At 45.5% G+C, this 12,457-nt stretch overlaps 1 protein-coding gene across 2 annotated transcripts in view; it reads left to right on the top strand.

Annotated features, from left to right (window-relative positions):
* Window positions 1–12,457, top strand: part of LOC138452991 (zinc finger protein 879-like) — a 203,911-nt gene that overhangs the window by 110,606 nt on the left and 80,848 nt on the right. The window contains exon 6 of one of the 2 annotated variants that reach the window (XM_069605379.1): window positions 11,028–11,165. In XM_069605379.1, the coding sequence (XP_069461480.1) occupies window positions 11,028–11,165 (138 nt within the window). Of the gene's footprint in view, window positions 1–11,006; window positions 11,166–12,457 lie in introns of both variants that reach the window. The other variant, XM_069605378.1, reaches the window with a different exon arrangement.

Consider the following 12,457-nt stretch of genomic DNA (forward strand, 5'->3'; position numbering starts at 1 on the left):
CAAATGTTCCTTTTCCACAATGCAATATTCCAATGGCCATGGATTAGCTCCTTCCCCCTGGATTCCTCCTTGTTCTAGTTCACAAGTTGGGAGCTCGTCTCCTCCTTAGCTGGTTTTCTTGACTTTGCAGAATAACACAACAGAAAACATCTTTAGACCAATGGAAGTATTTTCCAGACCCTGGCTACTTCTAGACCTTCAAAGGTTACAACACAATGTTCACTCAGCCAGGGGAATTGTCTCCAGTTCCCTGGACTTTCCGAACTCTTCCAGTGATGCACAACCAATGTTCCCAGGTTTCCTGTGAAGACCTTTCATTTGTTCACAGAAGGCTTATGTCTGGTTCACTCTCCTGCCAAACATACCCCAGGGAATTATAACTGACAGTCTATGCAAATCTCCTCTTTTTAATCTCCTTGTGTCCCAGACCCCTTTCTTTCTTTTTTTTTTAAAAATATATCTGGTTTATTGTTTTTCAAACACAAAACAACACAAATACGAGTACCTCAGCATTCACTTCTTTACAGTTGTTTGTCCCATTCTGTGACCGCAAAAAGGCATTTTATATGTTGAAAGTTGTAACAAAGTGTATCGCAGCCCCCCAGCCCCACATCCGTCGACCCATGTTGTCCATTCTGGATCAGTTCCCAAATTGTGTGGCTTTGGCTGGTCAACCCCGTGCAGCGTAAACCCAGTGCTCAATTGCTGCACACATGTCCACATCTGCAACCCAATGGGACACAGCCGGGCCCTCAGGCGAGCCCCACCGCTGCGCTATGTTGCGTTTTATTAGGCCAATTGCAGTGAAAAGGAATCGTTTTTCCCAGCGGGTGGTAGTGTCCTCGCCCGCGATGCCCAGTAACAGGAGTTTGGGGTCGAGCGGTACCGTCTTCCCCAGGGCCTCAGATAGATGCATGCAGCAGAGTCACCAGAAGGACTGGATCCGGGGACTTTCCCACAATATGTATATGAAGGAGCCCTCCTCTCCTCCGCATCGCAGGCAATTCGGGTCTGGGGCACGGTTCCATCTATGCAGGGCGACCGTAGGGTAGTACACTCTATGCAGGATCTTTAGCTGTATTAAACAGAGCCTGGAGCTAATCGCAATTTCTATCGGGGTGCATTAGGGCCAATATCCAATCCTCCGGGTCAATGTTTCCCACTTCAATTTCAGGTTGGTTAACTCCGGAGTGGTGAAGGCCGTAATTGCAGCATATAGAGTTGCCATGACTTAGGCGTGTATACATTCCACGCAGAGGTTGCGCTCTAGGTGGGTGTTCTGGGGCAAATCTTTGAGCGCAGGCAAGTGTCTATTCAGTGCATGGGTTAATTGCAAGTAATGAAAGAAATGAAAATACTCTGTTTATGGGAGTCTGAACTTATTCTGTAGCATTTCAAAGGTGGCAATTTTACCCTCGGACAGGATATCCCCCCCCCCCCACTACAATTTTTGCAGCAACCCATTTTGGCCACCTCAGTAATCTTCCCAGTTCTACAAGGTTTGCGTTGTTCCACAAGGGTTGCATCTTTGTCACCCTTCCCTCCCATCTAATATATCGATGTGCCTTTTTCCATATCATAACCATGTGTGTTGCCATTGTCTGTGGGTGGGGGGGGGCTTGACAAGGGTTGGTGAAGCCCTTCTCGCGGTGTCATGTTTTGTTGTCCCAGTCTTTCGGCTATGATGTAGGGCAATGTCCCATCTCCATGAAATTTGTCGTTGATTACTGACATTTAGCTCGCCCAGTAGTAGGTCTGGATTCGTGGTAGCCCTATTCCCCCTTCCCATGCCGACCTCTGTAGTGTAGCGAGGGCAATATGGGGGTGTCCTCTTCCCCATAATAGCTTCCGTAGGGTACCATCTATTTGTTGAAATTCTGCATCTGCAACTAAGGGAGGTGGATTCTGCAAGATGTAGAGGAAATGTGGGAGTGCCAGCATCTTGAAGAGCGCCACCCTACCCAGAAGTGTCATGGGAAGGGCCATCCAATGTTTGACATGGTTCAGGAGCCTACTAACAAGTGGGTGCAGATTATCGGGAACATATTTCCCAATGTTTCGCGAAAGCAGGATAACCATGTAGTGAAAGCCCTCCTGCTCAATCCGATGTGGACAGCTCAGTGGCATCGCATAATCTCCACCCTTCACCGGGAAGAAGACAGATTTTCCCCATTGACCCTCAATCCACTAAACTTTCCGAAGCGTGCCAGCATCTCCGTGACCAACGGGCAAGACCGGGCTGGGTCGGCCAGGTATATTAGGAGATCATTGGCATATAAAGAGAGTTTATCCTATTTTCCGTCCGACCAGGGGAACCCCAGCCATGTGTCTGTCTGACGCGGCCACAGCACCAGAGGCTCCATAGCCAGGGCGAACAGGAGCAGTGATAGGGGGCATCCCTAGTGCGTTCCCCTGCCTAACGGGAAGAATCTAGAGGGCCACCCATTGACCCTAACTTCCGCGAGTGGGGAATTGTAAAGTAATTGCACCCATTTCAAAAAGGACTCCCCGAACCCCATCCTACGCATGATCTCCCAAAGGCTCCCTAAAATCACATAGTCGAACGCCTTCTCGAAGTCGATCGCCAGAAGGGCGAGGGGAGCATCTAAGATCGGGGCTCGTTCCAGAAGTAGGTAAAGTCTCTGTATGTTCATGCGTGTAGATTTACCTGGCATGAAACCGCATTGATCGGGGTGGACCAGCGAAGGCATAACTGTCTACAACCTGGTAGCCAGGATTTTTGCAGGGATCTTGGCCTCACCGTTAATCAAAGAGATAGGCCTGTATGAGGCTCATCGTTCTGGGGGTTTCCCCAGTTTCGGGATCACCACTATGTTGGCTCTATGTAGGTCCAGGGGGCGGGGGGGGATTCCCTGGTCTCTACTATGAAGAAACATTTCCTGGAGGATGGGTGCCATGGTTTCACCACCCAGTGTTTTCCAGGTCTCCACCGGGAAGCCATTTGGGCCTGGTGTTCTCCCGGAGTGTAACTGGGCTATGGCATCTGCTATCTCAGAATCAGTCAGATCTTTGTCTAATTGGGCACGTTGTACGTCTGATAGGTGAGGGATCGCAATACCATTCAGTATGGAGGGATCATCGGTTCAGCTGGGCCCTCAGAGTGCTGCATAGTAGTCTGCGAATGCCTCTGCTATATCGGAATCCCCCTGCACCAGTTTGTGTTGTGCATTCCTAATCTCCCTAACGTGTCTGTGGCCCTCATCTCTTTTCTAGCCAGGCCATCATCTTGCCCGCCTTGTCACCCTGTTCATACATGCGTGCCCGTGCCGTTTCATGTGTGTATTTAGCATTGTCCAGCGCTACGTTTCAGAGAGATTCTTTGGCATTCAGAAGGGATTGGTGCATGTCTGGAGTGGTATGCAATACATAGCATGTTTCCCAGTTGCTTCCTGCACTTTCCTGAGTTGTTCCTTCTTCTTTGCCGATGTCCAGGAGATGCTTTCTCCCCGGAGCACTGTTTTATAGGCTCCCCACAGCACAGTGGGATTATCCACCGTGGGGGAATTGGTTTCAAAGTACTCAGTGGTTTTCCCATGGATGTGATCCACAAAGTCCGGGAACCCAAGGTAGTAGTTATTCAGCCTCCACGTGTTGGGGGGGGTTAGAGGGAGGTTGGGCCTGTTCGTGTTCAATTCTATCAGCAGGGCGGAGCAGTCCGAGATGCCTCGGGGTAATATTGTTTCGTTAGATACCCTGTGCGACTCTAGTGCTGGAAGAAGGAAATAATCCAGTCTGGATAGCGAGGCATGGACCCCAGAGTGGCACGAGTAACCCTGCTAGTGTGGGAGTAGTTAACTCCATATATCACAGAGACCCATTGTTGCCTTTCAGGGTAACCTGTTTACGTCCACCATCCAGCACAACTTTAAGGTTCTCCATGGATGGCAATGAGACCCAGTTAAACTGGCTAAAATGTTTCAGGGCTCGTCCCCGCTCTGCCCTCGGGTCTGCGGACAGCAGGCCACCTGGTTCCACACGTGGTGGGATTTGCCAGTGATTCTGACTTATTGGTCGGAGGTCCTCAGTTGGATGAAAGAAATCACAGGGGTCTCCCTGGAACAAGACCCCCTCCAGAACCTGCTGGGAGTCCCACCTGCAGAGGGTGCAGAAGGGAGGTTCCCAAGATTGTGGGAATCAATGCTTTCGGGTGGGCACGGTAGCACTAGGGCAAAAGTGGAAGTCCCTGGGAGCCCCAGTTAAAGTGGTCTGGGAACAGAAACTTGGGGACATTTACACAATGGAGAGGCTGACGGCCATCGTACATGATCAAATGGGAACAATTCATGAAGAGTGGGATTCTTTGATTGGTAAATGAGAAGCATGATGAGAGTTTGGGTGGAGGGGGATATCCAGCTGGTGTGGGGCAGGGGTCCAGGAACCCTGAGAGAAGAGCGGGAGGAAGCTCCACTGCCTGAGGCTTAGAACTTCCTATAGGATTACAACAATGATTCACGTGTAGAGCTGGTTCACACCTGGTCATGTATATGCACAGTGGTATCATTTAAGTTCATGCATATCTGATTCTGGGTTGTTTATTTAAGAAAACATCTTTTGTGTTTTTGGGAGCTGGGGGAGATTTTTTCTGTTGTTATTGTGGTTGTTTCGCTATGAGTCCCATGCTGTAACTGAATACTGCTGGACAAAATGACAATAAATGAAGTTTTTAAAAAAATGCTCTGGATATAGAGCCTTATGTACATACTTTCACAATTTCATCTGAGTAGAGTAATATAACCATTGAAAGGAACATTTGAATAACGCTGTTCTTTGCAAGATATCACACAAGAAGGGTCAATCAACAGAGTACTAAGGCTTCTCACCTTCGAAAGTCATCACAACTGGCACAAAAGCAGCAGTCAAATCATGTAAAATTGCCCTCAAAAGCTTCAGGTTTTGGTGTTCAGCGAGCAACCAGGGCTGAACCTTCCCTGAATGACAGCACCAATCTTGACATCCCCTTTTGCACTGCAGGCCCATGTGTGTGGGTCCTGAACTGTCCTCCGTGCTCTGCGGCCTACGGCCTCTTTTTACTATATTATTCACAAGTAAAGGGGACCAGCCATACTGATGGATTCCAACAGAGATCTTAGTGACTTGATAGTGAACCCCCAAAAAATGAAAATTGACCTGTAAAACGGGGACTAGTGTAGGACAATCAAACAGTTGCATAATTATGAACCTCTTTCCCATCTGGTGCATGAACACAAAAAGAGGCACTGTGGCTCCCTTTCTGATTTTGTTCCATAGATCAATTCTCTTGTGTTTCTGAGGGAATTTACTGTTGACAAGAGGTATTGTTGAAAAGGAAACACATTTGTAGTGGGGAATCCATGTGCCGATTTTGTAATGATAAAGGGGCAATAGAAACCGCAAGGCATTTACTTTTGGTGTGTTCAGCCCTGGACGTGCAAATGATGGCGAATGGCGTAAAAAGTTGCTGCACAAAATAAATTGGGTAGATACAGAGAGTTTATGGAAAAAGTGTTTGAACGCCAACCTTCCGTCAGTAGGGATTGCAGTGGCAGGATTCTTGGATTCTCTGACGTTGGGTGCCCCACCAGGTATTAAGGAGAATGCAGTCTAATAGATGGATTCTAAATCGTTTTTAATCTTTTTAAAAAAAATCATATTGAATGTTTGTGGTGATTTATTCTTGGTGCTGTCTTTTATCGCTATGGAAGTGCATTAATTCACTGGTGGATTTTAAGGATGGTGTTAATTTTTTTTGTGAGAGTATAGGATCACTCTTATGCAATTGTTCACTTTTAAAATGCTGTGTACTTCCTCATTTTTATCTTGTTTCCTCTTTTTCGTGATGATTGGTTGAATTGTAAAAGGCTTTTTTCTTTGTAAAAACCATAAATAATAAAAAATAAAAAAATGAATTGGGCTGTTGACGAATGTGGAATAGTGTATTGGCTAGTGACTGTTTCACCCCCTTATTTGCATATTTACGAAGTTGGTCTCCACCGGGAAGCCATTTGGGCCTGGTGTTCTCCCGGAGTGTAACTGGGCTATGGCATCTGCTATCTCAGAATCAGTCAGATCTTTGTCTAATTGGGCACGTTGTACGTCTGATAGGTGAGGGATCGCAATACCATTCAGTATGGAGGGATCATCGGTTCAGCTGGGCCCTCAGAGTGCTGCATAGTAGTCTGCGAATGCCTCTGCTATATCGGAATCCCCCTGCACCAGTTTGTGTTGTGCATTCCTAATCTCCCTAACGTGTCTGTGGCCCTCATCTCTTTTCTAGCCAGGCCATCATCTTAACCGCCTTGTCACCCTGTTCATACATGCGTGCCCGTGCCGTTTCATGTGTGTATTTAGCATTGTCCAGCGCTACGTTTCAGAGAGATTCTTTGCCATTCAGAAGGGATTGGTGCATGTCTGGAGTGGTATGCAATACATAGCATGTTTCCCAGTTGCTTCCTGCACTTTCCTGAGTTGTTCCTTCTTCTTTGCCGATGTCCAGGAGATGCTTTCTCCCCGGAGCACTGTTTTATAGGCTCCCCACAGCACAGTGGGATTATCCACCGTGGGGGAATTGGTTTCAAAGTACTCAGTGGTTTTCCCATGGATGTGATCCACAAAGTCCGGGAACCCAAGGTAGTAGTTCAGCCTTCACGTGTTGGGGGGGTTAGAGGGAGGTTGGGCCTGTTCGTGTTCAATTCTATCAGCAGGGCGGAGCAGTCCGAGATGCCTCGGGGTAATATTGTTTCGTTAGATACCCTGTGCGACTCTAGTGCTGGAAGAAGGAAATAATCCAGTCTGTATAGCGAGGCATGGGCCCCAGAGTGGCACGAGTAACCCTGCTAGTGTGGGAGTAGTTAACTCCATATATCACAGAGACCCATTGTTGCCTTTCAGGGTAACCTGTTTACGTCCACCATCCAGCACAACTTTAAGGTTCTCCATGGATGGCAATGAGACCCAGTTAAACTGGCTAAAATGTTTCAGGGCTCGTCCCCGCTCTGCCCTCGGGTCTGCGGACAGCAGGCCACCTGGTTCCACACGTGGTGGGATTTGCCAGTGATTCTGACTTATTGGTCGGAGGTCCTCAGTTGGATGAAAGAAATTACAGGGGTCTCCCTGGAACAAGACCCCCTCCAGAACCTGCTGGGAGTCCCCCCTGCAGAGGGTGCAGAAGGGAGGTTCCCAAGATTGTGGGAATCAATGCTTTCGGGTGGGCACGGTAGCACTAGGGCAAAAGTGGAAGTCCCTGGGAGCCCCAGTTAAAGTGGTCTGGGAACAGAAACTTGGGGACATTTACACAATGGAGAGGCTGACGGCCATCGTACATGATCAAATGGGAACAATTCATGAAGAGTGGGATTCTTTGATTGGTAAATGAGAAGCATGATGAGAGTTTGGGTGGAGGGGGATATCCAGCTGGTGTGGGGCAGGGGTCCAGGAACCCTGAGAGATGAGCGGGAGGAAGCTCCACTGCCTGAGGCTTAGAACTTCCTATAGGATTACAACAATGATTCACGTGTAGAGCTGGTTCACACCTGGTCATGTATATGCACAGTGGTATCATTTAAGTTCATGCATATCTGATTCTGGGTTGTTTATTTAAGAAAACATCTTTTGTGTTTTTGGGAGCTGGGGGAGATTTTTTCTGTTGTTGTTGTGGTTGTTTCGCTATGTGTCCCATGCTGTAACTGAATACTGCTGGACAAAATGACAATAAATGAAGTTTTTAAAAAAATGCTCTGGATATAGAGCCTTATGTACATACTTTCACAATTTCATCTGAGTAGAGTAATATAACCATTGAAAGGAACATTTGAATAACGCTGTTCTTTGCAAGATATCACACAAGAAGGGTCAATCAACAGAGTACTAAGGCTTCTCACCTTCGAAAGTCATCACAACTGGCACAAAAGCAGCAGTCAAATCATGTAAAATTGCCCTCAAACGCTTCAGGTTTTGGTGTTCAGCGAGCAACCAGGGCTGAACCTTCCCTGAATGACAGCACCAATCTTGACATCCCCTTTTGCACTGCAGGCCCATGTGTGTGGGTCCTGAACTGTCCTCTGTGCTCTACGGCCTCTTTTTACTATATTATTCACAAGAAAAGGGGACCAGCCATACTGATGGATTCCAACAGAGATCTTAGTGACTTGATAGTGAACCCCCAAAAAATGAAAATTGACCTGTAAAACGGGGACTAGTGTAGGACAATCAAACAGTTGCATAATTATGAACCTCTTTCCCATCTGGTGCATGAACACAAAAAGAGGCACTGTGGCTCCCTTTCTGATTTTGTTCCATAGATCAATTCTCTTGTGTTTCTGAGGGAATTTACTGTTGACAAGAGGTATTGTTGAAAAGGAAACACATTTGTAGTGGGGAATCCATGTGCCGATTTTGTAATGATAAAGGGGCAATAGAAACCGCAAGGCATTTACTTTTGGTGTGTTCAGCCCTGGACGTGCAAATGATGGCGAATGGCGTAAAAAGTTGCTGCACAAAATACATTGGGTAGATACAGAGAGTTTATGGAAAAAGTGTTTGAACGCCAACCTTCCGTCAGTAGGGATTGCAGTGGCAGGATTCTTGGATTCTCTGACGTTGGGTGCCCCACCAGGTATTAAGGAGAATGCAGTCTAATAGATGGATTCTAAATCGTTTTTAATCTTTTTTTAAAAAATCATATTGAATGTTTGTGGTGATTTATTCTTGGTGCTGTCTTTTATCGCTATGGAAGTGCATTAATTCACTGGTGGATTTTAAGGATGGTGTTAATTTTTTTTGTGAGAGTATAGGATCACTCTTATGCAATTGTTCACTTTTAAAATGCTGTGTACTTCCTCATTTTTATCTTGTTTCCTCTTTTTCGTGATGATTGGTTGAATTGTAAAAGGCTTTTTTCTTTTTAAAAACCATAAATAATAAAAAATAAAAAAATGAATTGGGCTGTTGACGAATGTGGAATAGTGTATTGGCTAGTGACTGTTTCACCCCCTTATTTGCATATTTACGAAGTTGGTCTGCTATTTGCAGTACAATTTAATTGTGCATCGTGGTTGAGGACTATATGTTACGACTGGCCTCCAACGCGGTTTGTTATGGAACCGCTGGCGGCTTCAACCGAGGTTGAGGCTTTGTGCATCCAACATGGCGCCTGTGCTCGGAGTTAACGGTCTAGTTGTTAGGACGAGAGACGGGAGAGAAACTCTGCCTCCCATCCCGGAAACAGTACAAGAATCCATGACTCCTGGACAACAACGCGTTGCTACTGTTGTCAGAGGCTTTGCTCCGGGAGTTGCCGTTGGTGACCTTACGTTACTATTACTGAATTACTTTTCTAACTACTAACCCATAATTTCTTTCTTTACACATTGGAGCAGGGAAGCTCCACCCCTCCTACCATCTACGCTCGCATTGCCGACTCCCTTCGGCCATCGAGCGCGGCGTTCTTCATCCGCTCTTGTAAGCTACTTTGTTCCATATTGGGTTACCGGACTTATAGGTTGGGCCTCTCCTCTTCTAAACTTTGATCTCCTTTCTTTATCCCTCCGAAGAATACCAGCTTTCCAGCGTTCGATCTCACTCCATTTTAGAGACCCCCCCTGGGAGTCCATCTCAGGGGCACACACGCATACCAGCAGCGGAAGGGATACTCTCCACATACCTCTTTTTTCTAATCTTATTCCTAATTTCCCTCATTAATACATATCCTTCTGTCTACCCCTTAAAGATTGGAAACCTTCTACCAAAAAAACAATTCCTACCAATCGCTCCCGGTGGCTCTCAACCAGGTACTGCTGCCACCACCAAAAAACTCATAGGAAGTCCACTATCATCACCTTAGTTAATTTTCTATTCTTTTATTCCCAGTTCACCCTGAGTCCGACACTTCGTCGGAGACCACTTACCTACCTGCAAAAAGCATCATCCCGCAAGACCAGTGAGAGATTGATCCAGCTCCACATCCTGCGCTCCCTACCTGCAACCAGGTTTTCTTCCCCAAGAGGGTTTCCCGGGAGCCTCCTTTCGGTGCCTGACTTGGAAGGTGTCAGAAGCGGGTTCCTGGTAGACCTTTCTATTCTACATCTCATAACGAAGACAAGGCAAGCATTGTTGTCTTGTTTATGCCGGCGAGTTTGCATGTGGGGTCTCTCCAGAAGAGATAACCAGTTGAAACATTACACTATATTTATAAAAGGCTATTATATTAGCCAAATACATTTATTTTTTTCAAAAACATTGTGCCTTATGAGGCTTGTCCATTGTTACCTGCATCTGGAATTGAGTTAGCACCTATGAGACGCACAAATAAAGTTAGATAATAAATTATGTAAGGTCATAAATTATTGATCTTTATTGAAGACAAATGTTGAATCCTTCTTTGCCAACACGGGTCAGACATGTAGCACCCTCCGCCAACTCTTTAGATTTGCTCAGTGTGTGAAAAAATCACCAAGCCTAATTCATTGTTCAATGTTTCACAGGTTCACCACCCGCCGCTGCCACTAGAAGGCCTCTATGAGCACTGGCGCTCATCACGCCACATGGCTACAGACTGCAGATTTTCCTGGCAAATCAATAGTAGTAGCACATGAGGATCTTCCATGTAACATCTAGTAATGACCGACAGTAAATTCCAGTTGTGTGCAGGATAAAAGAAGCATTTGCTTGGTTTTAGTTGGCGGTGCTGGTCAGAGAGTTATGTTTTCTATACAAAAGCAATCATCTTGTGCCTGTGCATCATTTAGAATAATCATCTGGATTGCACGTGTTGCCCTTTTTCTTTCAACATTCATACTGCACTGATTGTGTTTTAATTTAAATAAACACCATAGATAATATAATGTCAGTAACAATTACAACCCCATCCTATGACTTTTTGACCCTTTGAAATGTCTAAATGCAGCGAAAAACTGTTTCTCTTAACCATCTCATCTTATCGCTGAACTGAAATGTGAGGCTTTTGCCTAGAAGTGAAGAGTGTTTTGGGTTAATGTCCTATCCTTTTTCAGCTCTGTTATGTTCCCTCGGAGCTCATCTGGATGCTACATCTACCCTTACTGTAAATGTCAAGCAAGAAGCAGCCTTGTGCCCTACAGAAGAAGAAGACCAATATTCGTCAGCTCTGCAGGAATCACAAAGGGAAAATGATGCTTTCTGCTCTGACACAAGTGAGTGTGAAATGATGCTTAAATATGGCAAGTGAGGGCTGGCTTAAGGGGGCAGGTGGGCCTCCATGTCTCACTGGGGATATTCTTTGTTTTCATTGTTTTATAACTGATTATTCTATCAGCAATCTGTGCCCATATACTGTTACAGGCACATTCAGAACGACTTGTCATGGGGTGGCTCCCTGTACCTGGTTTTTCTCTAACTCTGAGCCGAAAGGATGACCTCTTCTGTGGGAGTAATTGGCCTCTCCTGTGCTGTGGCTGGTTGGTAGTCCTTTTGTTTGAGCGCCATAGTCTTTCCCGCCCAGCTGCATTTGTGCTAGTTTGCTGACAGCTTCCCAATGACAGTATTGCGACCACAAAAAATTCAGCAACAATTGCTGAGTGCTGGGAGCTGTTAAAAAATGAATGGTATATGGGAAAAAAGTTACTCAAATGTGCCAGTTCTTTAAGAAATAAAAGGTTTCTGTTAAGTGAGTCAAAGTTTATTGACACGATCTTCAATTCATAGTTGTTATGCAGAAATCAATTCTCAATGTTATCTTCACACTGGTTCCACATGTCATATTATCCAAAATCAAATCCCATTAATCAATTCTCAACACGTGTTTCCCCATTGATAGTTACAATGGTTCATCAGGAGAAAAATGAGATAATACTGGTCTCCATTTGATGTACCCGATTGCTTGTTTAATAATTGTGCTTGGTATCATAGGTCAGGAGTTCATATATTGGTCCCATATAGTAAGTTAGGTTTCATTAGTGATTTTCATTTTTCAAAAAATGCTAGTTAGCCAGAAAAGTAGCTACTTTACACTGGATAACATTGAGAATTGATTTCTGCATAACAACTATGAATTGAAGATCGTGTCACTAAACTTTATTTGACTCGCTTAACAGAAACCTTCTATTTTTTAAAGAACTGGTGCATTTGAGTAACTTTTTTCCCCATATACCATTCATTTTTTTGCATCTAGCTTGTGAAGTAGCCACACAAATCTATGGGAATACTCATACTGACAGTCTCACAACTCTAACGTTTATCCCTACTACCTTATTGATGTCGCCAAGGTTGAGCTTAGACTGGCTACAAACCTACATTTTTCATGCTGGGAGCTGTTGCCTGGAGGACTGCATTGGAAGCTGCACTGAGCGAGGAGCAAATATCCCGAAATCACTGCAGAATATGCACTGCAGAAAGTGCAGTGACAAGTGTAGTTGGCCGCAGTTGCTGAGTGCTGGAACCCTGCGAGCTGTTGCATTGTTGCCTGGAGGACCGCATTGGAAGCTGC

This window comes from Ambystoma mexicanum, chromosome 4p, assembly GCF_040938575.1.
Source record: "Ambystoma mexicanum isolate Mex_15411 chromosome 4p, UKY_AmexF1_1, whole genome shotgun sequence".
Classification (NCBI taxonomy): Eukaryota; Metazoa; Chordata; class Amphibia; order Caudata; family Ambystomatidae; genus Ambystoma; species Ambystoma mexicanum.